The 25,505-nt window shown below is 52.3% G+C and overlaps 2 protein-coding genes across 3 annotated transcripts; both read right to left on the bottom strand.

The window, feature by feature from the left end:
* Positions 1-319: 319 nt before the first annotated feature.
* Positions 320-25,505, bottom strand: LOC122369583 (protein IWS1 homolog). Of its 2 annotated transcripts, none has more exons than XM_043344429.1 (12): positions 25,426-25,505; positions 24,771-24,837; positions 21,295-21,591; positions 20,369-20,996; positions 19,707-19,925; positions 19,185-19,406; positions 17,465-17,677; positions 15,912-16,074; positions 15,326-15,416; positions 14,956-15,067; positions 14,351-14,508; positions 320-1,619 (listed from the first exon to the last, which is right to left on the bottom strand). In XM_043344429.1, exons 2-11 carry the CDS (start codon positions 24,830-24,832, stop codon positions 14,386-14,388), a joined length of 2,130 nt encoding a protein of 709 aa, XP_043200364.1. In that variant the 5' UTR covers positions 24,833-24,837; positions 25,426-25,505; the 3' UTR covers positions 320-1,619; positions 14,351-14,385. The 2 variants fall into 2 exon arrangements, with proteins under 2 accessions (XP_043200364.1, XP_043200363.1); XM_043344428.1 differs by having other exon boundaries at positions 24,771-24,839; positions 25,429-25,488.
* LOC122369581 lies at positions 7,506-10,565 on the bottom strand. Its single transcript, XM_043344425.1, has one exon. It carries the CDS (start codon positions 10,563-10,565, stop codon positions 7,506-7,508), a length of 3,060 nt encoding a protein of 1,019 aa, XP_043200360.1.

Below are 25,505 nucleotides of genomic sequence, written 5' to 3'. Positions count from 1 at the left end.
GAGACTTTATTTAAAAGTGCGGCATTTGTTGCGCGCAACGCACCATATACCACCGCGTGCTACAAAACGTTTTAGTCAAACATTTAACGGACGTTCGAAAGCCTGATGACGTCATCAGATTCCCGTAATGGTTAAGAGATAGGGACCACGCTGGTCCCACCCTGCAAGTAAAGGGAAGAAATTTCTTGAACACCATAAAGCTGCGGGGGTTGCGACCAGGGTAAATGGTGGTTTCTGAGCCTGGCCGCAAACTTGGCTATCTCAACTCAAAACTAATGTTAAGGTGGGAGGGTCCCTTTAACGCACCAAACGACCTGAACATCGGCTATCGCCATTTATTTCGCTCAGAAAGAGCCCCCATCCGTACATGAAGCGCCTTCCCAACAGCTCTGAGCTCTGAGTGGCCATACAACAGACACCGCTTGGCCACAGGCACCGGGGGCTCAGTTCCATCGGCCACAGCACATTAGACCAGTCCAGTATGTGGCTGAGACACCTGGGCTCCGTCTCGTCGACCACAGACACCGAAGGTCTGTACTGACACTAGCCACAAACACCGGGTTCGCGGCGAAATCAGACAATATGAGGGTGTGTTCAATGTGTGGTAACGGATACTGGGTCTTGTTCCGGCTAGTCGACAGGCACGGAAGGCCAGTTCGGGACCACAGCGGGGTATCAGTCTACTCAGTCACAGTCCGAGTTCGGTCACAGTCACAGTCGGAGTTCAGTCACAGTCACAGAGCGACAGCAAGTACTCCCTGGCCGCCTCACTCAGTTCATCCATCGAGACTTATCGCACTGTGAATCACACAGCACAGTCCGGCTCAACTCATCGCACCATAGATCACACAGCACAGTTGAGTTCCGCTTAACTCATCGCACTATACATCACACAGCACGTTGAGTTCCGCTTAACTCATCGCACTTTGGATCACACAGTTTAATCGGCCCGACAAATCCAACCCTAAAACACGCAACTCAGGCTAGCTAAACTCATCGTACTCTTGAACTTACGCTGAGTTCGGTACAGCTTAACTCACCTCAGTAGATCTGCGCAGTTCAGTCCGATCAATTGACAATTCATCTCACTCTGTTCCGTAAGCATGTAGTCGATGCTTCTTTCGCAGTCTCTCTCAACTGAGTCGAACGCCAGGCCTAGGCCAGACCGGCAGGCACCTCCTACCCTGTTCTGATGCGATTTTTGGACTAACAAGACCGGGCCCTGGCTCACGGCGTCTGTTCTTCAGCTCATGAAGGGACGGGCCAATGTAACACAGCTGGTTTTTACCAGTTCAAAGCTGGTTTTTACCATGCTCATAGAACACAACGGCGGGCGCAGAGAATCATCAAAGAAAACACGGCTAAAACCGGCACAGCGCTCCACTTCCGTGGAGTCACTCACACAGCACTGGTGGCGTCACACAGACACACTGATGACGTCACTCACACGAAACCGATGACATCACACAGCCGCAATGGTAATGTTCCGCATCGTCCGGCACAGTATGTGGTCGCCTGGTAAGTGTACACCAGACATGAGTGTGAACGACCGGAGTTTCTGGCCACGGAGGCCACTTGAGCGGCATCAACAGATTGAGGAGGATCTCAACAGTTTAAACCTGCAACGGAGAACAACGAGTGAAAAAGTACTTATACAGAAGCAGTGAAACAGTGGATGAAAGACGGTCAGCTAGCTAGGCAATATCCGATCAGCGTGAAAAACTACACAAAGAAATAACGTCCTCTGTAATTCGATTATCTTAATCACAAAAGCACATAGTACTTCGCTGCTCGTCTTCAAGTATGATTATCACGCACAAAATTTCACGCTAAGCTGCAATGAATATAATTGTGCATTTTGTATCTGTTAATTTTTTCTGAGATGATGGCGTCAGGGATCGGTACCTCAAAAAGAGAAAATGTTAGCTATGTTTCAGTTAAGAGATGAAATATTCCCACCATTACATAAATTTCATAATTTCTTTTAAAATTGTCGAAAATTGTTGGCTCGGACAAAGGTGAGGTGTCATTAATGACATATGGTGCAGTCCTCCAGAATGAAAACAATACAAAGATTTTGATTACGGAGCGAGCGAAGCGAGCGGAGTCTTAAGCCGGGTTCACACCGGTTTTCCGGTCCGGAAAAAATTCCGTCTGCCGGGCCGGCACCAAAACGTTGAAATTGTCGCTAGATGTGAAAAAAGTCGCTAGAACCGGAAAACCGGAAAGTCGAGCCGGAAATGTCATAATCATCAACCATCAAGTACGATAAGTAGGTACCAAGCAATCTCGCGAATTATTTTGAAATCGAACATACTTGTGTGACGACTTTACAAGTCCCTGATGCAGTTCCATCCAACCGAAAATCATCCATCCTTCACTGGTAGGTATATTGGTATATTAGCAACATTAATACAATTTAACATTTACAGCATGCGGGCTGGGTATCGACAAAAAGACACTAATGAATTTCAATCGCGCTTTGGCTGTTGTTGGTTTAAAAACACTTGTGAACATTGAACAAAGAGGAATTGAGGGCTGGGCAGGGCGCATTAGAGACGGCGAGCTTGATATTACGCTTGCTGATGTAGATGGCTGGGTCTCAAAATCGGTCATCTGACTGTCACTGAACTCTACTGCCATAACCCGCGCCCCGCTGGGGGTCCTAAATTTCCACGCCTAAATTACGTAGAACCAGTAAAACGCCTTTTGGGCGAAGAACGAGCGAGCGAGAGTGAGCCCTGCACGTGCGGAAGGGCGAGAGGGTACTTCCAACGGGCTTGTGCAAAGCACCCTTCTAACCGGTCGCTAGCGGTGTACCAAATTTGAACGCAATCGGCCCAGCCGTTCCTGAGATCTGGAAGCGGCATTCTGCACGTGCGCACGTGCAAACGGGGTCCAAAATGACTTTTGCACGGCACCCTACTAACCGGTCCCCAACCGTGTACCAAATTTGAGCGCAATCGGCCCAGCCGTTCTCGAGATCTGGAAACGCCCCCTGCACGTGCGCACGTGCAGTAGCACCCTAACCGCAACACATGGGAATGCATTGCCTGGTGGGTGCCTACCTGTATGCCAAGTTTCAGCGAAATCGCCCCAGTAATTACCGAGTTACTGAAATGGGAACAAATTTGGCACCTCTTATTGTTGTATTTTGCACGTGCAGTGGGGGTCACTCACATAGATGAAGAGTATCCGACCTTTGGTAGAAGGGATGCAGCTACCCTATAGAAATGACCGCAAGACAATCGCTCAAGCCGCTGCTGAGATATGGGCCTCTCAAAATCATTACTTTTGCAAAACTGCTTGAACACCCTTGACTTTTCACGTGGCACGTGCCACGGCGGTCACTGAGATGTATCAAAAGTAGTCAATTACGGGGTAGAAGGGATGGGGCTACCCAGCAAAAAAAGACCGCAGGCCATTCGGTCCAGCGGTTGCTGAGATATAAGCCTCTCAAAAGCGTTACAGGCCGGGCCGGGCCGCTCATACTGAGATTTTTCCGTTATATTGAAAAGACTTCGCTTCGCTCGCTGCGCTCGCTCGCTCGTAATAACGGAAATTTCTGAGTATGAGCGGCCGGCCGACCGGCCGGCCGTGGTCACGATTTTGCGACGCTTATATCTCAGCAACCACTTGACCGATTTACATGCGGTAACTTTTGTAGGGTAGCTTCATTCCTTCTACCAAGGATTGGACTATTCCCGATGCATGTGGGTGACCCTTTATGCACGTGCCACGTGCAAAACGAAGAGGTGTCAGTTTTGTAATAATTGCAATATCTCGGTGACTACCTGGCCGATTGCGCTGAAAGTTGGCATGTAGGCAGGCACTCACTAGGCAATGCATATCCATGTGCCAGAGTTGGGGTGCTGCTGCACGTGCGCACGTGCAGGGGTCGTTTCCAGATCTCGAGAACGCCTGGACCGATGGCGCTCAAATTTGGTACACGGTTAGGGACCAGTTAGTAGGGTGCCGTGCACACTGCACAAGTCAGTTGGGACCCATTCTGCACGTGCGCACGTGCGGGGTGCCGCTTTCCAGATCTCGAGAACGGCTGGGCCGATTGTGCTCAAATTTGGCACATCGCTAGAGACCGGTTAGTAGGGTGCCATGCACAACTCAGTTGGAGGTACCCCCTCGCAATTTCGCACGTGCAAGGCTCACCCTCTCGCACGCTCCGTGAGTCGCCCCAAAAGGCGTTATACTGGTGAATTAACACGAGGTAGAAGTGACACAGCGAAATGCTAGTTTAAAAACATACATCAAAAAGTATGACGGCAGCAGAAGCTTATGACCGCTGTTAACCCAGACAGCATAGGAAACCACTAGCGTTATGGCGAACTAATTGCCAGACCATAAATCGTCAGATGTGATTTCTTTGAATCAATATCGAGCATGGTCATGAGCATAAACTAGATCATACCACCACTGAAGCCAGCGCCGCATTCATAAATCGTAAACCGACCCAATTATTTGTGACCAGCATTCCATGATTGGTCATTCATTCTGTTTGCGATCGTACTTTGCCATTAGGGACCCTGTTTTTGTTTAATTTCGTTGGAATATTGGAACGTATGACCGTCAAATGCACTGCAGTAAGATACAGCCAGCTGACGTATAGCCGACTACAGAATGATGTTCCACTTTTCACAGGCAATTATTTGCCTGGAGTGGTAGGCTGTGCCGCATCACACGGGCTAAGTTCACAAATTATAGCTTTGTCCCAATGCTCACAATCGACACGCTTAATTGCGTGATAAACGGCACAACTTAGCGCTCCGGTCATCTGATAGCTTCTGAGGAGTGGAACATCATTTTGTAGTCGACTGTACAGCAAACTGGCTCGGGTACCTTTTTCTCAATCGAATATTGGTTACAGGTATCGTACAACAGCCAACTTTACAAACAGAACTTTAGGGAAATACTTTTTATGTGACGACACCGGATTCCCACAGTAGCGTGGAGCCAAAAACATCAGCACTTATTATACAATACATATTCATTGTTTTGTTCGATAATGGTTTCGCAGAAAGTGCTATTTCTATCAAACTTCGAACAATTCGCCTTTCCTCAAACTCAGGCTAATTAAAAAAAAAACGGTCTAAAAACGACACCTATATGATTTAGCATGACACAGTAAAGGATAACAAAACAAAATATATCAAAGTAAATAAAGCATAAATGTATGCCTATCAATTCGAAAATGGTTCACTAATTTCAGTGTCCATTAAATCCGGGAGGCAAGCGTCACTTTTGTGATATAGGGTCGCTTTGATATCACATACCGTTGCAGTCGTAACATCTGATTGGTCGTTGTGCCCTGCAGCGCAGTGCCATCGGGCCGTATCCATCATCGTTCAGCTGCCTCCCCCTCCCCCCCCCCCTCTGGCTCAGACTCCCCCCCCCCCTGTGGGCGTCTGAGCACTGCTAGGACACTGCCAGTACCACAGCAGAATCACAAGCCCGGGCAGAACTGCGATAGGCTATGCTGCTAGCTAACAAAGGCGGCGGCCAGGGCGGACAACACAACACAGCTCGGACAATTAGCCATTGACAGTTGGCAGCCATTGCGACTCCGCTGGTGGCACTAAGGCCGCTTTGACCGTTTACCGTCCATTATAGTAATAGGCGTGCAACGGACAAAGGATTGGCAAAATGTTATCAATGCATATTGGCTATTGCTAATGAAAGCGACTATCGGGCTTGATGCCAAGGCACGAAAGTTACACCACGTCTGCGAATTTCGCACAGTATGCTAATGAAAGCCGGCTTGCAGCATACTGCCAGCATGATATATATACTGTATAGTCTACGTAGACTATAATATATTCCGTGCTGCCAGCACTCATGACATTCATAAGGTTAGCGTCACGGTTCAAATCCAAACAGATAGGTATCGTAACTAATACCAATGTGCTAGTCCATGTGCACATATGGTCTCTAACTAAGTTGCGATAGCTCCAAATTGTGATCATAACTGTGATCTTAAATCACATGCCGCCGTGGAGAGTTTCACAGCACCTTCATCACTTCAATTGCAGTTGGCTGCGCCTGTCCGGTATCAACAAAGGACCCACGATCCGCGCGAGTCCAATTAAAATCCAATTATGGATTAGAAACATAATAATCGGGCTGTGCAGAGTAAAAACAAGACAATGAAATTGACGCGGGCAGGTGTTATCCTGATGAGCCCTGTGCTTGTTATCATTATGTCCAGGACCCCTGAGTCTAAACAGACCGGCTAGGCAATTAGTCGGCATATGAACAGAAATACAGAAAGATAAGATTACAAATTACACAGGTGGATGAAAAATACCTATTAATACCTATAATGTAGGAGAATTACGAGAAGCGTATAATGCATGCATTTCATTTACAAAAGTTCATTACATTTTTTTTTTTTGTACACGGTCTCATCATTACCAATAGTCAAAATAATACTATTGGGTTAAGCCAGAAAAAGATGGCGGCTCGGCGCGGTGAAAGTCATCACTGGAGCTGTTGGATACGATAAGAGTGTAGAACATTCGAAGTTCCAACCAGATTTGATAACCTGGCTTTATAACCCCTGTTCGTGTGATTCGTGGTCGTTTACTCTGATCCGGCACGGCAGACCAAAGTGTTCGTATAATCGTCCAGTTCACTAAGAATTGCGTAGCTGATTGTATCGTTTCATTAACCGGAGGACCAAAAGAGTTCTTTGATGAATGTCTATTTCTGGATTACTCGTCACACACTGCACCTCAATCGAATCGTACGACGCCGGCGCCGTTGCGCCGGCGGAGCCGCGTCGCCGTCGTCGTCGTGTCGCGAACTGCCGAGCCGGCCGGCGGCGGCCGGCCCGGCGCGTTGGGGCCGGTCAGCACACATATGTGCTCCAGATGACCCCCAGGCCCTGTAGAGGACCACGTGGACGGCGGAGCTTGGCCGTGCCCGCCGCGCGTTGCCGTCGCTGTGCGGCACGGTACGTTTTCTCTCGAACATGGCCGGCCCGAATTTTCGCGTCGCTCGCGGAAATTCTAAACGTAAGAGAGAAAACATTAACGAAACAACAAACAGCTGCTCGCAGGCAGCGTCTCCGTCCGTATCGTGCAGCAATAAACGAACGCTAAAGCTAAGGCTGTAAACTACATCGGTTGCGCCGCGCTTCGGTCCCAATCTAAGGCTGCTACACTCTAAGGTCGTAAACTACTAGCTCGTACAGGGCCGACCGGCTAAATGAGCCAGGAGCGACACTGCGACAGTGTGAACGCTTAGGGCTGTCGGACGGCTCACAGCTGTTGGCTAATGGCTAAACACCAAACACAAATGACAATTGACCAGTGACAGCAAACAGAATGAGCGGCTCATTCTCACACACGCACACGTCAACCTAACACGAATGACGGACGCAGTTAACACTCACAAATGTCCAGACTCCGACGCTGCTCGGCAGCGGCACACGGTGGTCGTAAAAGACTCACGTCGCCCCACTCGCGCACACATTATCCCTCTGAGTCCATTTACTGTCCGTCACCATCGCACTCGAGACGGCAGAGTCGAGAGACCGGCCGCCTATAGCGTCCAGTGGCAGTGGCCACTTCAACCACCCGCACTCGGCCGTCGGCGCCAGGGAACACGTTCACCACTCGCCCCACAGGCCAGTGTCCGCGGGGCAGATTGTCGTCTGTCACCAGCACTAGCTCCCCGAGCTGCACGTCAGCCGTGGCTGCGCGCCATTTCACCCGCGTGGTGAGCGTCGGGAGGTATTCCCGTCGCCAGCGCCGCCAGATGTGGTCGATTAACACCTGGGTGTGCTTCCAGCGCCGTCGGCCGCACAGGTCACCGTCGACGAACACACCGGGCGGCAGCTGGGGAGACGCGCGACCGATCAGGAAGTGATTGGGGGTGAGCGGCTGGTAGTCGTCGGGGTCGGTGCTGATGTAGGTCAGCGGACGGCCGTTCAGGAGCCCTTCCACCTCGGTGACGACCGTTCGAAGCGTCTCATCGTCCACGGCTCGGTCTCCCAGCACAGTCGTCAGTGCGCGTTTGGCTGACCTGACCAGTCGCTCAAACACGCCACCGAAGTGCGGTGCTCCTGGTGGGTTGAACCGCCACTCAACCCCTTCTTGAGACAGCGTGTCCGCTATCTTTGTCTGGTTCCACTGTTGCAGTGCCTGCCGCAGTTCCCGCTCACCAGCACGGAAGTTTGTGCCATTGTCCGAGCACACGAGGCTGACGTTGCCCCGTCTCGCCATCATTCGTCGCATGGCCATGATGAACGAGTCGGTGTCCAGTGAGTGCGCCAGTTCGATATGGACTGCTCGGGTAGACAGGCAGGTGAACAGGCAGCCATATCTCTTTTCTCGTTTGCGATGTTTCTTCACCGTCAGGGGGCCGAAGAAATCCACTCCTACACGAGCGAAGACCGGGGCCGGCTCGCCCACTCGGAAGGCTGGTAGGTCACCCATCAGCGGCGGTGCTGGCCGGGCTGAGCGTTTCCGGCACAGCATGCAGGCACGTGTGTACCGCTTCACTGCGGCTCTGCCACAGATGACCCAGAACTGCTGCCGCAGGTGAGTCAGCACGTGTTCAGCACCGGAATGGGCGAGCTTCTTGTGTCGGTCGGTGATGATCAGCCGAGTGATGTCCCCGCGTGCAGGTAGTATCACCTGGTGCTTGACCTCGAAGTCCATCTGGGCGTGGCGCAGCCGGCCCCCGACTCTCAGTAGGCCGGTCGAGTCCAGGAAGGGTGTCAGCTGATGCAGTCGGCTGTTCGATGGGAGCCGCCTTCCGTGCTGGAGAGCTGCAACTTCATCGCCGAACTGTTCGGCCTGTGTGCTGAGCAGCCAGACACGCTCAGCTTCTCTCAGCTCTTCAGCAGTCAGCGGTCCCGTCCGCCGATCAGCAGCTGCTCGGCTGCGGCTGTTGTGAGTGAACCTGCGCACCCACGCTGTCACACGCAGCAGCCTGAGCCATGATGAGAACCGGCTGGGGTTTATGGCCGGCTCAGCTCCCCCAGTGGCGCAGGCTATTACCCTCATTTCGGCCGTTTCCTCGTCTCTCGGGCGCTCCGTCGTGCGGGGCGGCGCGGCGGGCCAGTCCTGGCGACGGCGCCGCAGGAAGGCCGGACCTTGAACCCACACGCCGCCGGGCGCCAGCTCCGTCACCGAGCAGCCTCGGCTGCATATGTCCGCTGGGTTCAGTGGCCCTGGCACGTGTCGCCATTGAGTCACGTCTGATGCATCCTGGATCTCGGCGATGCGGTTTGCGACGAAGGTGTTAAACCGCCTGCTCTCGCTGTTGATCCACTGGAGTACGGTGGACGAGTCGCTCCAGAAGATGGTCTCGTTGATGGCCATATCATGCTCTGCCTTGATGGTGTCAGCCACGCGGACGGCCATGACAGCGGCCTGTAGCTCCAGTCGGGGTATGCTGAGCTGTTTGATGGGTGCGACCCGCACCTTGGACATCACGAAGCTGCAGTAGCCGGTGCCATCCTCGAACTCGAACCGCAGATAAGCCACCACGCCGAACGCAAGCTCAGAGGCGTCACCGAACACGTGCAGCTGACAGTTTACGACCGCTCTGCCATCGGGGCGATAACAGCGGACCACTCGTACACAGTCCATGTCGTTCAGCTCCAGCTGCCAGCTGTGCCACTGAGCGAGGAGTTCACTGTCGCTGATGGCCTCGTCCCAGTCCCATCCGCCGAGCCAGATCTTTTGGATGAGACATTTGGCGCGGACAATGAACGGAGCCAACATGCCCAGCGGGTCGAACACTGCTGACGTGATGCTCAGGATGGAACGCTTGGTGTTCCCACTGTCGACTTTCTTGACCTTGAACCTGAATTGGTCATCCTGAGCGCACCAGTGAACACCCAGCGTCTTCATCCATCTGTTCTCACCGGTCAGGTCAAGGTCGCGCAACTCCTCACACTTGTCCTCAGGCGGCACGTCCTTCAGCACCACGTCTGACGTGCTCGTCCATTTTGTCAGGTGGAAGCCGCCGGCGCTCAGCAGAGAGTTGAGCGAGTTGACCAGCTCCCGTCCCTCTCTCTCGGTGTCGACGGAGTCCAGGTAGTCGTCCATGTAGAAGCGGCTGACGATCTTGTCGGCCGCCCGAGGGTGTTTGTCTCTGCCGTCTTCTGCGCATCGTCGCAGCACGTAGGTGGCCGTGCTTGGTGATGACTTAGCACCGAATATGACCACGTTCATTTGATACGTTTCTGGGTCCTTTGTTGTGTCCATGTCTCGCCAGAGGAACTGTTGTGCGTGTCGGTCCTCAGCACGGATGGTTATCTGGTGAAACATCTGTTTCACATCAGACGCGATCGGCACGCTGCCCTGTCGGAACCTCATGAGCACGCCGGCGAGTGAGTTCAGATTGTTTGGCCCGGTGATGAGGTTGTCGTTCAGTGACGTGCCACCACATCTCGCCGCTGCATCGAACACGACGCGCACCTTTCCTGGCTTGTTTGGGTTCTGAACGGCGTGGTGGGGCAGGTACCACGTCCGCTCGTGCGTGCGGTGCTCTCCGCTGACCTTACTGGCGTGACCTTGGGCGATGTAGTCGTTCATTGTGGCTTGATACGACCGACAGAGGTCAGGGTCGCGAGCCAGACGTCTCTCGACCGCTCTTAGACGAGTGAGAGCGGTTTGTCGGTTGTCCGGTAGTTGCACATTGTCAGCGCGCCACAGGAGACCAGTTTCGTATCGGTTTCCGGTCCGTCTCGTGACGTTCTCCAGAATAGACATGGCTCTCTGATCTGCCTTGGAGTGCAGTTGTGCGCTCTCGTATTTCGTACCGAAAGCCTCCGTCGTCCAAAACTGCCTCACTTGGTTCTGAAGTTCGACGAGCGCGCTGTTTTCGTCACCGACACGGACATGATTCACAACTCTGTCGTCTGACAGGTTTCGACTCGGCGCGCGGCCGGTGACTGTCCACCCGAGCAGCGTCCTCACGGCACACGGAGTCCCGGCCGGCCCTTCAATTACGTCACGTGGCACGATCAGTTCTATCATGTCAGTACCAAGTAGCACTTCTACTTGACCTCGTGTCGTGCTCGGTAGATCCAGGTCGGCGAGATGAGACCACTTGCATTTCTCTCGTGACCAGTCTATGGCGTGGTTCGATACATTTAACGTCGGCGTCGTTTGGGCGTTCCGTATTTCATGACGGGTACCGCTGCTGCTGACGGGCTCGATCTCGAAGGACACACGGCGTGAATTGAGTCTTTCGCTCCCGTTTATGGTACTTAAGACCAAGCTGTTGATAGGTCCAGAGATACCGAGCCGGTCACTCAAGCCTTCAGTCACCAGTGTGACCTGACTTCCAAGGTCGAGGAGGGCATGGGATGTGCAGCTCCCGTTAGGGCCATACACTGTTATCGGCAGTGTCTGCAGCAAAACTTTACAGGGCGGCTCGGCCGCCGCGGTGCCCACATGTTTCACTGCTGACGGCGCGCCGCTGGCAGCACTGCGCCGTGGAAACACACGCTCTCCGTTGTGCAGAAGCGTGTGGTGACGTTTCCCACAGTTCTCGTGTCCACATTTTGTACTAGACGTGCACGCGGCGCTGATGTGGCCTCGCACGAGACAGTTGAAGCAGAGCCCGTTTCGACCGGCCACTTCGGCTCTCTCACTCGCCGTCAGCTGTAGGAATTTGTCGCAGATCTTGATGTCATGAGCCCCATGACAGACTACACATGTGTCCTCACTCCCGGCCGGCGCCGCTGCCTTTATTGCTGTCATCTTCGGTTTTACGACCTCCCGGAGCGCGGTCGGCGCTGACGCTGTCGCGTAAACACGCCGTGGCCGGCCCTCCCCACTGTTGACCTCGGCCTTGGATGGCTTGTGGCCCGTCAGGGTCAGGGACGCACGACCAGCAGCCACGTAGCGGCGCAGCCAGCTGTCCAGGTCGGCCAGAGTGGGGCGAACGAGTCCGCTGTGTACAGCGTGCTCGCCCCACTTCAGCGCCAGCGCAGCGGGAAGCTTCGAGATCACGGCTGTTACATTGGTGGCAGCCGAGATGTCCGCGTCGTAGTGAAGGCACTGTAGCACACGGACCGCGGTGCGAAGGTCACGTGACAGCTCTGTCACAGCCGACATATCACCATCTTTCACCGGCCGCGAATCGAGCAGTTTTTTCATCGTCGCGTGAATGACCCGTGCAGGGTCACCGAACTCCTCCTCTAGCTCACGCAGAGCCTCACCGTACAGAGAAGAGTCGCACAACATACCGCGCACTGATTCCTTGGCCGGCCCGGTGAGATGAGCCTGGAGATAGGTCAGGCGCTCGACGTCAGTCAGGTCGTCTCGATCGTGCACTAGAGCCCTGAACAGCGCGATCCATCTCGGCCATTCCAGAGCGGAGCCGCTGAACTTATCCAGGGTCACTCGAGGCAGCTGTGGAGTCGTTTGCTGTCTCACGGGCTGTAGCGGGCGTTGTGCTTCCTGCTGGTGACGGTCGTCGTATGGCCGCGCGCTCACCAGTTGTCCGTACTGGGAGGACTGCTCCACCCAGTCCCGGGTGCGTGAGAACCTGTCACCCGGCTGCAGCGGCTCACGCGGCTGGGCGGCTGGCTCACTTGGGGCTGCGGCAGCAGGCCGAGCTAGAGCCTGACGGTCGACGGCAGATGACTGGTGGCCATACTCCTCCTCCTCGAGCAGCTCCAGCTCCAGCTGACGGCGTTCAGCTTCGTCGGCGAGCTGTTGAGCTTCGAGAGCTGCCCGCTGTCGTGCCAGTTCTGCCTCCTGCCGCGCCCGCTCCGCCTCCTGCCGTGTCAGCTCCGCCTTTGCCGCGGCCGCGCGCTGGCCTTGCTCCGCTGCGAGCTTGCTTAGCGCGGCTCGGCGGCGGGCTGCGCTGATGGTGGACGACGCTGCGCTGCCGAAGGTCTCGCTGCGGGTATGACATGCCTGCGAGCTGCGCGTAGATTTAGCGTCACACCGTGCGACCGCCTTTGCGGTCGATTTCGCGTCGGACTTCGCTTCCGACATCACTGCGTCGGACTTCGCTTCCGACATCACTCGTTCACTGCACTCGCGTCGGACTGTACGTCCATTCACTCACTAGTTCACATACATCCGGCCCGGAGGACCAAAATGTTCGTGTGATTCGTGGTCGTTTACTCTGATCCGGCACGGCAGACCAAAGTGTTCGTATAATCGTCCAGTTCACTAAGAATTGCGTAGCTGATTGTATCGTTTCATTAACCGGAGGACCAAAAGAGTTCTTTGATGAATGTCTATTTCTGGATTACTCGTCACACACTGCACCTCAATCGAATCGTACGACGCCGGCGCCGTTGCGCCGGCGGAGCCGCGTCGCCGTCGTCGTCGTGTCGCGAACTGCCGAGCCGGCCGGCGGCGGCCGGCCCGGCGCGTTGGGGCCGGTCAGCACACATATGTGCTCCAGATGACCCCCAGGCCCTGTAGAGGACCACGTGGACGGCGGAGCTTGGCCGTGCCCGCCGCGCGTTGCCGTCGCTGTGCGGCACGGTACGTTTTCTCTCGAACAACCCCGTTTTCTGCGACCGCAGCCAACACGAAAAAGTATGTACAGCCCACCGCTAAAGTAATGTGCGGTTTTACCAATCTCAACGGATGGCTTTGACTGGCGATTTTGTTAATGCGGAGTGATCGAAAAGAAGACGTCAATAGATAAAGTTGCAGCTGCAAGGGTAACGATACAGGTTAGCTACATTCAAAGTTTCATTGTAGTCTGGCTAATCATTCCTAAGCTTCAGAAGCAGAACATACACAGGACTGAAACCGCACATTACTTATGCCGTGGACTGTACCTACGGACCGAATGACAAGTCCAGTGCAGATTCAAATGAGCCTAGGTGGTCTCTTTTACTTTGCAAAATAACATAATCAAGCACCAGATACAAATCCCCCGCATCTCTTTTTATATCTTTAGCAGCTGTTGCTCTCTCAGCAGCAATAGACGGGCACCTACCTGTAATAGCAGGAAACACTGACAGCAATGACCAGCTTTGAGGCGTCGGACCGCATGAAAGACCGTATGATAGACCATAGGTACTGCACAATGCATACAGATGCCAGTACAAAGAACGTCCACGACCACGACGAGCAGCAGCGAGCAACCGTCGGACGTTGTCGGACCTACCTATAGAATTTGTCAGGCCAGGCGCCACGCAGACGGCACCTGGCCTGCGTGGTGCCGTCTGCGTAGCGCCGGGTGACCATCAGGGGTAAACTTCGATTGTGAATACAGCCACACAAATAACCCGTTACCCGTTACTCCTACCCCTGCCCTTAACTCGTAATTGTGAATACGGCCACAGGAGGCTGAACAGGAGACGGCAAAAGGCCAGCGTGGCCGGGATCACCAGACCTACCTATAAACGTCCGCACGCGACGGGCAGGGGCGGGCTCAGAGCGCCATCTTCCGTCCCTCTATGCTGATCTGTACGGCGCGCTGCATCTTGGCTCGCCGCCCTCGCTCCTTGAAGGCGCGCTGATGTCGCTCCAAGCGGGTTACCTCCTTCTTTGTCACCTGCACTCAGAGGGGGAGATGAGAGCGTCAGACACAGGAGTGGATGAGCATACAGCGCATACATGGACGGTGCTTAGGCTGCGAGACAAGGGAGTGCCTGGAACATAGAGACGGCGAAAGACGTAGAGAGGGGTCAGAGACACAGTAAGGTGCGTAACACCTACCTGTGGGATACAGGGGGTCTTTGAGGCACAGGGGAAGAGGCTCATGATACACGGATGTACAGACAGACAAACTGCCATACCACGCACAATTCACAGTGTGGTCTAGCTGTCTCCTCTTGTCTCCTCTGCAGCAAGCGATCGGCCTCTGAAATGCTCAGTAGCTAGTTCAGCCCGTTACACTGATCACACACCTCTAATTCCGACATCGTCTACCACAAAATCATCGATTGAATTATCACTCAGAACTTAGTACAGAGAACGGTAGACTAAACGGACAACTCACCGGCGCACACTCTCCGGTGTTGGTCCACTTGGGTCGGTTAACGTAGTCCTTGTCCGACATCCGGGGCACTCGGGCACGCCCCACCCAGCCGGGATCGCCCGGTCTCAGCACCCTGAAAACGGTCAGGTCCGGTCAGAGCAGGTTGGGTCGGGGCAGGGAAAGTTGGGTCAAGGCAGGGCAGATTGAGTCAAGGTCGGTTGATCCGGGTACCGCTGGATTGTACAATCTGCGGTGGATAGAAAAAAAAATCACACACACAAACACATCCCATCCCAATAAAGAAAAGAACAAAACAATCCCGCAAGCACATGGAAACAAAGAAGCACACATACACACGAAGCACAGGTGCCGGTGCGGTTATACGACTCACTTTTCCTCGAGCTGTTTGGGATCGCGGTCCTCCCGGGGCCGTTTGCTGCTCTGTTCCATGTCTCGCTGCTGCCGCTCCTCCTTGGACATGGCTGTGGTAAGACAGAACAGAGGCGGATTAGAGGGAACAACTGCAGGGGCTGATAGTCGCACCTCCTTGGACGGAACAGACGGGTCAGAGGGGGATGAGTTAGTTATCCCCTACAAGGTCTGATAGCCTTGTGTCCTTGGCGGCTATCAGAGTCCTACGCGGTCCTTGGACATGGCTACGGGAACAGAACAGAGATGGGCGAGAGCTGATAGTTCTAAAATTATGACGAAAAGATATCTCGTCACAAAAAAACACCATCAAATCACGGAACGGTTGAACAATTCCTGATCAACTCATATTCATCATTTATCAGTAAGAACGTAGTGAACATTATTGCATCAACAATCTGTACATGAACTAGCTCACAAGTGGCGCCACTATTTACTAGTAACGTCAAATACGATAGAAAAGAACCCCAGGGATAATGAAGAAACCATGACTCTTCTCCGTCCCCAGCGTTTACTACAGCAATGAGCATGCAGGGTGTACTACTAACCGGCGAAGTCTGTAGTGAGGTTGAAGATGGGCCGCGACCAGGTGCTGATCAGCTTTCCGGCCAGCGTGCGGTTCTCCTTGGTCTCGCGCGGGTGTTTGTAGAGGTACATCACCGCCTTGCCGATGCCGGAGGACTTGAGTAGCTGCTGGTCCGGCATAGGGAACTGGGGGTGGGAGGAGACGACGGGGTCAGGGCGGTCAGGTTAGCCGGGAAGACAGTGGTACGAGAGGGGAACATGCTTCGAAAGACACAGACTTTCATTTCAGCGACACCCGACATTCAGCTACTAGCGACACCTGGCATTGAAGTATTACTACCAGTAAAACGCCTTTTGGGCGAAGAACGAGCGAGCGAGATAGTGAGCCCTGCACGTGCGCAAGGGCGAGAGGGTACTTCCAACGGGCTTGCGCAAAGCACCCTTCTAACCGGTCTCTAGCGGTGTACCAAATTTGAACGCAATCGGCCCAGCCGTTCCTGAGATCTGGAAGCGGCATTCTGCACGTGCGCACGTGCAAACGGGGTCCAAACTGACTTTTGCACGGCACCCTACTAACTGGTCCCCAACCGTGTACCAAATTTGAGCGCAATCGGCCCAGCCGTTCTCGAGATCTGGAAGCGCCCCCTGCACGTGCGCACGTGCAGTAGCACCTTAACCGCAACACATGGGAATGCATTGCCTGGTGGGTGCCTACCTGTATGCCAAGTTTCAGCGAAATCGCCCCAGTAATTACCGAGTTATTAAAATGGGAACAAATTTGACACCTCTTATTGTTGTATTTTGCACGTGCACTGGGGGTGACCCACATGCATCGAGAGTATCCTTTTTTTGGTAGAAGGGATGCTGCTATCCTACAAAAATTACCGCAAGTCAATCGCCTAAGCGGCTGCTGAGATATGAGCCTCTCAAAATCACTACTTTTGCAAAACAGCTTGAACACCCTTGACTTTTCACGTGGCACGTGCCACGACGGTCACTGAGTTGTATCAAAAGTAGTCAATTACGGGGTAGAAGGGATGGGGCTACCCAGCAAAAAAGACCGCAGGCCAATCGGTCCAGCGGTTGCTGAGATATAAGCCTCTCAAAAGCGTTACAGGCCGGGCCGGGCCGGGCCGCTCATACTGAGATTTTTCCGTTATATTGAAAAGACTCACTTCGCTCGCTGCGCTCGCTCGCTCGTAACAAACACTGCCGTCTCTCTAATTTCCTCTAGATGTCGCTTAGCTGCAGGAGGAGACCCTCCTAGCCCTTTCCACAGCTGTCCTTTGTCCCATACAATCTTTCTCGAACGGTTTCCATCCACCCCACTCCCCCTCCCTCTCCATCTGTCCGTCCTGGCCTCATCCAGCCGCCCTCGTCCTACCCAGCCCTCCTAGGTGTTGCTCGTCTGACACGGAGCCACCATACGTCTCCCACTGATTTTCACCGTCTAATGCTGAGCCCCCCCCCCCCCCCTCCGTCCCACTCAGATCCCCTACAATCAGACAAATTCCTCCCATCTCACATTCCCCACCCACTCCCAATCGTCTGCTCTCAGCACCCAGTCCTCTCTCACCGTCTGTAGCAGGCTGAGCAACTGCTCCCTGATCTTCAGACTGGGCAGCGAGCGGTCCGGCATCGGCGCCAACCAGTCCGTCAGCACCGAGAGCACGTTCGACTCGAGGAAGGCCAGTTGAAGATCCTGCTTACCCAGCTGAGACATGGCCGTCTTCAGCATAGAGATTTTTCGGGTGGCTGGTTTACGGTTTTGGTTAAGCTCACGATCGTCCTGAGGTTGGGGAAGGGGAGGTGTGGCGTCAGCGTTGGGAGAGGCGCTAGGGTAGCACTGCAAAACAATGGAGGTGAAGCGAATAAAGACAGGTTTACACAAACATTGCCAGAAGACAATCACAAGCATCGCAGAGCATCGGCACCGAACAAAGCGCTCCAGTCGTGAACGTCCACGAGACATTTCAAGTCAAAAAAGAAAAGTAATGCAATCGGTCTATCTAGATATTAAATCACGATTAGGGGAGAGTGGGGTAAGCTGCCCAGGGTTTTACAATCTCATATGTTATTCGAAAATGACGATCGGAAAGCAAAAACTTGAAGTTTCAACGGAAGCCGACATCATTTTTCTCCAAAAAATAACACACTTTCGTGCCTGAAATATGATAGCTTTTATGCTATTAAGCATTTTCCTGAAGAAGTGAAAGGGGGCATCTTACCCCACAGGGTGGGAAAGACGCCCCCTGGCGTTGGGGAAGATGCCCCCTGCACTATAAGTGACATAAATGGGCACGTGAATGGCCTGAACGAATCAGTAGTCCCTTTGAGCCTGCAATAGACACTAAACGTCATCGTAAGGGCCCTCAAAAGTAGTCGTAAGGGGCTTCAGAGGTCATCGTTAAGGCCATCATTGTTCAGCGCGGCCAAACAAGCCTTCGTGGTGGCGTTCGGAGACCGCTGTGGGACCCTTATAGGTCTTCATGATGCTTGAGGGCCCTCGAGCCCATCGTGCGGACCTCAGATGCCAGCTGGCCCGTGGAGCCAACGTGGGAGCCCTCAAAGGATGTCATGAGGGGCCTTGGACCCAGTAATGGGGCCCACAGAGGCCGTCGTGAGGGCTCTCAGAGTCAGATGCCGCCCAAAAAGTCGCTGTGTGGGCCGAGAGACCGGCATGGGGAGCACCTGACCGTACTGGACTCTCAATAGTCCCACATCGGCTTTTGTCTCTCATCACAAGTATGTAATAAATGATTTGACGGGTTCCTTGAAGGCCAGACTACGGATTTAGGGGGGCGTCTTTCCCCATCAGGGCAGGGGGCATCTTACCCCAAGGTACCGAATTAACATTTAATCAGTACAATTTGTTAGCCGTAAAGCTACACCCTGAAACAAACTGTTTGGGACACAGTACACGCATGTTAATGTATCACGACCATAGCAGGGGACATAAAAATTATTTACCTTCTTTGATATTTACAATGTTTTGACACCAAAATATTTTTTGAAAGAAGCAAATAAAAAACATGCAATCACCAGCCAGCCGTTGCCCAACTGAGCTTCGCAAATTTGTGTGCAGTTAACAAGGCAGTCTTCCACTTTACGCTAAGAACATTAATTTCCAGGTTCGATTCTTTGTTTCGCCGCTAGAGGGGGTGGGGCGTCTTTCCCACCCTGGGCATCTTACCCCACTCTCCCCTACTAGCCACTATCACAAATAATCTCATGTCTCCCTTATCCCTATCCTTCACAGCAGCTGCAGTGCTGCATCCATCCACCAACCAGCTCACCTCTGCCGCTTCTCGCATCTGACGAATCAACTGCATTATCAGATCATCATTGTCATTGATGATGTCGATATTCTTGCGTTTGCGGCGTCGCGAGTTTTCGTTCTTTTTGCGCATGCGCATCAGTTCGAAGTCGGACATGCCGGTGTTTTCAGTCTCTCCATCGGCGGCTGTGATTCCCTCGTCCGAGTCGGAATCGGAGGGAGGTGGGGCGGCCGCCGCCGGCTGACAGGAGAGAGGGCACAAGTCAGGCAGAGCTGGCGCCTAGCATTCATAGTTTGGACATCTATCAGCACAAGGTTGACTCAAATACTGAATCAATGTTACTGGCAAATGATTAAGAAAACACCAAGAGGAATTAGCAAAACAGTCAACAAATAACGGATAGGCAGTGGCGTCGACCATCGTGACGACGCGTCTTTCATTTCCCGACTTTTCTAGGTCGACCCACGACCACAAACAACAAAAGACCACCCGGAAAAGTTACAGAGCTGCAGACCTCTATTCCAGCTCAGGCTGACTCACCTTTTCCTTGTCTCCGTCCTCGGCGTCGGCCTTGTCTCCGTCTCCGGCCGTCTCCTTGTCTCCCTCTCCCTCATCTCCGGAGGCGGCGCCGCCCTCCTTCGTGCCGCCTCCTCCCTCTCCGTCACTTCCCTCACTATCGGACATGATGCGTCGCTTTCGCTTCCGTCCGGCAGTCTCAGTGTCGGAGCCGGCGTCGGAGCCTACCTTCTTCTTGGCGCCCTGCGAGGAGCGGAAAAAGGCAGAGTGGTGAATACCCATCGGTGAATCGGCGTGAAAGTAACCGGTCAGGTTATCCCTCGCAGCAGCCACGGGGAAGGCTCATAGAACACCGCTACGTGTTAGCTGCATAAAACGGAAAATGATGCGAGGGAAATTAGCTTCACAGCCACTGTTCATGAAATAACTGTCCACGGCCCCTTTCGCTTTCGACTAGCTCCCGAAGAAAGCAGAACTCAGAATCTTTAAAGATAAACGGTGGACCGAGAAAAGGGGACAGAAAGGCGAAAGTTTGATGAAATATAAGGCATTCATGCCAGTCGGGAATATTTTAGAATTGAAACATTGAAAGCGTAGGCATCCGGTCAAATGTAAGAAAGATCTGGGGAGCAACCTACGGACAATTAGTCCAGAAATGCAGCTGACTGCAATGGAAGCCCACTGACCGTTTCGCCCTCGGAGTCGGAGCCACTGCCGGCGCGGCTCCTCTCGTCGTCGCTGTCCACCACCGACTTCCGCTCCTCGTCTCCTGACGCCCGGCTGCCGCTCCTGCTCCTGCTCCTGCTGCCGCTGCGACTGCGGCTGCGGCTCTTGCTGCGGCTGCCGCTGCGACTCCTACTGCGACTCCGGCTGCCGCTGCTGCTCCTGCTGCCGCTCCTGCTGCGGCTTCTGCTGCGACTGCCGCTGCCACTGCGACTGCCACTGCCGCTGCGACTGCCGCTGCGACTTCTGGCGCTGCCGCGACTCTTCGGCCGGCTACCGCTGCGGCTGCGACTGCGGCTGGCGGCGCTGCCTGCCGCACTGCGGCTGCGACTGCGACTGCCGCTCTTACTGCGGCTTCGTCCACGACTGCCACTGCGGCTCCGGCTTCGGCTCCCTGCCGCACTGGCACTTCGGCTGCGGCTACGGCTCTTACTGCGACTCTTGCTGCGACTTTTGCTGCGACTTTGGCTCCGACTCTTGCTCCGACTCTTACTGCGGCTCTTGCTGCGACTTTGGCTTCGACTCTTGCTTCGACTCTTGCTGCGGCTGTTCCTGCTCTTACCAGATGCGGCAGAGTTGGCGGAGCCGCTCCTGCCAAACCAACAACACACATAAGTCCAACTGACAGACCAAGACAGTAACCTCAAATCATCGTAACAATACAATTGATGATATTATGCAGGATGCCTTCAGGAATAAATTAATTACACCTGGTAAACTAGATACCACTGCTGCAAATTATTTCAGAAACTGAGCAGGCTTAATGCTAGTCTAATGAAACTCTATTGTTTCGCAGGCGAACTCTACCCTTCCCAGTACATCCTGCCCCTATCATTCATGTCACAGTGGGCATCGACTGGCTGGTTGCCCCGCTCCCCCTTCCACAGACCTGGAGCGGGCGCCGGCGGCCGACCGGCGGCTGCCCACCGATCGGGCCGAGCCGACCGACATACGGTCATCCTCCTGCTCCCCGGCCGGCTCCTTCACTCCGGCCGGCGTGTCCTCCCCCTGGGACGGCATCTCCTCGTCGGAGGGCGCGAACGCCTCGTCGCCGCTGTCGCCGCCCGCATCACCGCCGCCGCCGCCGCGGGCCGGGCTGCCCGCCTCGCTGCCCGACCGGCTTCCGGCGTTACTGCCTGAACGGCTGCCGGCGTTACTGCCGGCGGCACTCGCGGCACTGCCGGGTCTGGGAGAAAAAAAAACAGGTCAAATGCAGTCAATTGGTGGATATATAGATGCTCCGTTACTTATAAGCATATTGGATGTATTGGTATGTTAAAAAATAAGAAGCAGAACACTTGTGATAAGTGTAGAAATTTTTAGCAAAACATGCAATGTTGCAAAAATAATGAGGGATGAGTTCACAAGAAATGCACCAACACATCATAAACCCCATACAGTTTCAAAACTGCGGCATGAGTACCCAAATATTAGGGGAGAGTGGGGAAAGATGCCCAGGGTTTTACTATGTCATATATTATTCGAAAATGACGATGGGAAAGCAAAAACCTGGAGTTTCAACGGAAGCCGACATCATTTTTCTCCAAAAATATCACACTTTCGTGCCTGAAATATGATAACTTTTTTTGCTATTAAGCATTTTCCTGAAGAAGTGAAAGGGGGCATCTTACCCCACAGGGTGGGAAAGACGCCCCCTGGCGTTGGGGAAGATGCCCCCTGCACTATAAGTGACATAAATGGGCATATGAATCGTCTGAACGAATCAGTAGTCCCTTCGAGTCTGCAGTAGACACCAAACGTCATCGTAAGGGCTCTCAAAAGTAGTCGTAAGGGGCTTCAGAGGTCATCGTTAGGGCCATCATAGCCCAGCGCGGCCAAACAAGCCTCCGTGGTGGCGTTCGGAGACCACTGTAGGGCCCTTATAGGTCTTCATGATGCTTGAGGGCCCTCGAGCCCATCGTGGGGACCTCAGATGCCAGCGCGGCCCGTGGAGCCAACGTGGGAGCCCTCAAAGGATGTCGTGAGGGGCCCTGGAGCCAATAATGGGGCCCACAGAGGCCGTCGTGAGGGCTCTCAGAGTTCAGATACCGCCCAAAAAGTCGCTGTGTGGGCCGAGAGACCGGCATGGGGAGCACCCGACCGTACTGGACTCTCAATAGTCCCAGACCGGCTTTTGTCTCTCATCACAAGTATGTAATAAATGATTTGACGGGCTGCTTGAAGGACAGACTACGGATTTAGGGGGGCGTCTTTCCCCATCAGGACAGGGGGCATCTTACCCCAAGGTACCGAAGTAACATTAAATCAGTACAATTTGTTAGCCATAAAACTACACCCTGAAACAAACTGATTGGGACACAGTACACGCATGTTAATGTATCACGACTATAGCAAGGGACGCAAAAATTATCTACCTTCTTTGATATTTACAATGTTTTGACACCAAAATATTTTTTGAAAGCAGCAAATAAAAAACATGCAATCACCAGCCAGCCGTTGCCCAACTGAGCTTCACAAATTTTTGTGCATTTAACAAGGCAGGCTTCCGCTTTACGCTAAGAACATTTATTTCCAGGTTCGATTCTTTGTTTCGCCGCTAGAGGGGGTGGGGCGTCTTTCCCACCCTGGGCATCTTACCCCACTCTCCCCTACCACAAAAAGGAACAGAGCAAGAGATATAGGTACCTATGTCAGTTTGCAGGAGTTTTGGAAAATTAATATTCAGTTTTGTTCCCAGGAAAAAATATTGACTAATAACATGGCCTGACAGATTCTGAGGTCATTGTGGCACCACATGTCTTTGGAAGTTGTCATAAAATACAGAAGCTAAAAATTTGGGTATTGGTAGGGCAGATGTCACACAAAGGTTCTGCAACCAAGGAGAGACGCTATGCTATACCAAGAGATGGTTCTTTCTAACAAATCCAAAACAAACTTAACCTAACCTAGCCTGACCTAACCTAACCTAACCTACAACCTACAACCTACAACCTACAAACTACAAACCTATAACCTACAAACCTACAGTACCTCTCCTTGCTTGGAAAACCTTTGTGTGACATCTGCAGACTCTAGGGGAGAGTGGGGCACATTCGTGCAAAAAATGGATAAACCCATATATCTATTCTTTGGTTAGTGCAATGGCAAAATTGTTGATCGTAGTATGGAAAGGAACTATTGCAGATAGTTTTCCTCTTTAAAAGTTATCCTCTAAAATTATTGTTTCCATTAGAAAAAATGACTTTTAATAACTCTGAACATTTGCACGAAACTGCCCCACCTATGGGGCACATTCGTTCAAGAGGTGGGGCACTTCCGTTCACCCTGCAAAGTTCGAGAAATTACCGGGCATTACCAGAAATTTACCAAAGGAAATTGGCAGGGGGTCATTTCACTCGATTCCTTTCGACAAGAATGCATTGCACAACATATGTAGAAAGAATGGGCTGGCCAACAAGAATGTGCCAACTGCCGGCCTCCGTGACCTCGCCAAGTTCGCGTGAATTGCTCGTCACGACGTCGCAAGCAGTCGAGACTGAGTCAGGCGAGCGTCATTAGAGAAACCTACTACAGATAAAGTCATAAATCGCAAACTAAAAAAAAAATATGCACGAATGTGCCCCCAGGCAGTGCGTACACGAACCTGCCCCACAACGTTATTAGTAATATATTTCAAAATTTCTTTTTGAAAAAATGACACTTTTTCAACAAACAAGTTTGCAGCAGTTCCGTGAATAGAGTGAGCTTCTTCACCCCCAATTTTGAAAAGCTGAACCACATTTCCGAGTCAGGATCACGAAAATGGATGATATGAGAAAAGTTTGGAAAGCTCACGGATATTACAAATTTGCGTTTTTATCAAGCATGACAGCGGGTACAGTGTTGTCTTCTACGGTGAACGAAGGGCGGCAATGATAGACATATTTCCATAATTTACCTTGAGCTCGTGCAGTCACTCGTGTTCCCATAAACTGCTGAAAACGAATGTGCCCCATGCACGAATGTGCCCCACTCTCCCCTACTAATGCCAAAATTTAGAGTACGTATCTCAGAATCCAGAATATTGATGGTTCCAGCAAATTGATCCTTAGTGCTCTTTTCATAGCTTTATAGCTGTAAAAACTTCTGGACTGCCTGTGAAACATATCAATCAGGACACTATTGCACTTATTGTCTCAGCACATGATGCAGCTAGTGGTATGGGATTTTTGCTTAGACTCTTTGAGACAATTTGACTGGAAAATGTCAATTTTCAATAAATAAGAAATCAAGAATGCTCTTCCTCCAAAACCCTTGACATAGGATCTTGCTAAGAAATTTAAAATATTTTGATCCTGTTGATCAAAAAATATCCTTTACTTTTGATGCTTGGCTTGGAGCACTGTAGGTATAGGCTCAACATACCTGTTTTCTTCCTCACTGTCAGAGGCGGACTGCTCACCACTGCTTCGCCGGCCCTCAGACATGGTGACTGCAATCAAGGAAACACAGGAAGTCAGAAACCTTGCTTCACAATTCACTGTCTGGCCTTTCCGCACTGCATTTTATAAACAAAGAAGCATTCCCCTTCTCCTTGGGTCAGCCATCACACTTCAGACGATATTGAAACCAGTGTCTTTAGACAAAAATACAAGCATGTAAGACAGCAGGAGCAGATATTCAATTGAACTTCATACTTTGTATAATTTATACATAATTAATACCAAGATTTTGATTAAATCCTAATCATAATCAAATTCATAAAAATACCTTAAATAAATGCACAAAACAGTCTTACTTTTTACAACAACCCAAATATGTAAGATCCAATGAACATCATAGGAAATCAAATAAGCATTACTGATAAAAAACAAATGAAGATGAGGATTGCTTTGGAATTATTTTGATTTCAATTTTCAGCAGCAGCACAGCTGCGCAGGCTGCGCATGGACCATGGTGATGACAAACAGGTGGGCAGCATTACACCGTAATTGACTGAACCGATTGGCTTGTGATCCCAAGATTAAGCTTTAAAGCATATTTTCATAAAACAATGGCGAATGAATTTTCTCCACTTAACCTTTTTTTAGAAATCCGGCAAGAAAATCACACAAATTGCACGACAGCCGCGCGCGCACCACCCGTCCAAAATTCAGAGAA

Source organism: Amphibalanus amphitrite, unplaced genomic scaffold (assembly GCF_019059575.1).
Source record: "Amphibalanus amphitrite isolate SeventyFive unplaced genomic scaffold, NRLGWU_Aamphi_draft 001052F_arrow, whole genome shotgun sequence".
Taxonomy (NCBI): Eukaryota; Metazoa; Arthropoda; class Thecostraca; order Balanomorpha; family Balanidae; genus Amphibalanus; species Amphibalanus amphitrite.
Note: the sequence above shows the minus strand (reverse complement) of the source record. Positions and strands in the feature narration are given on the sequence as shown.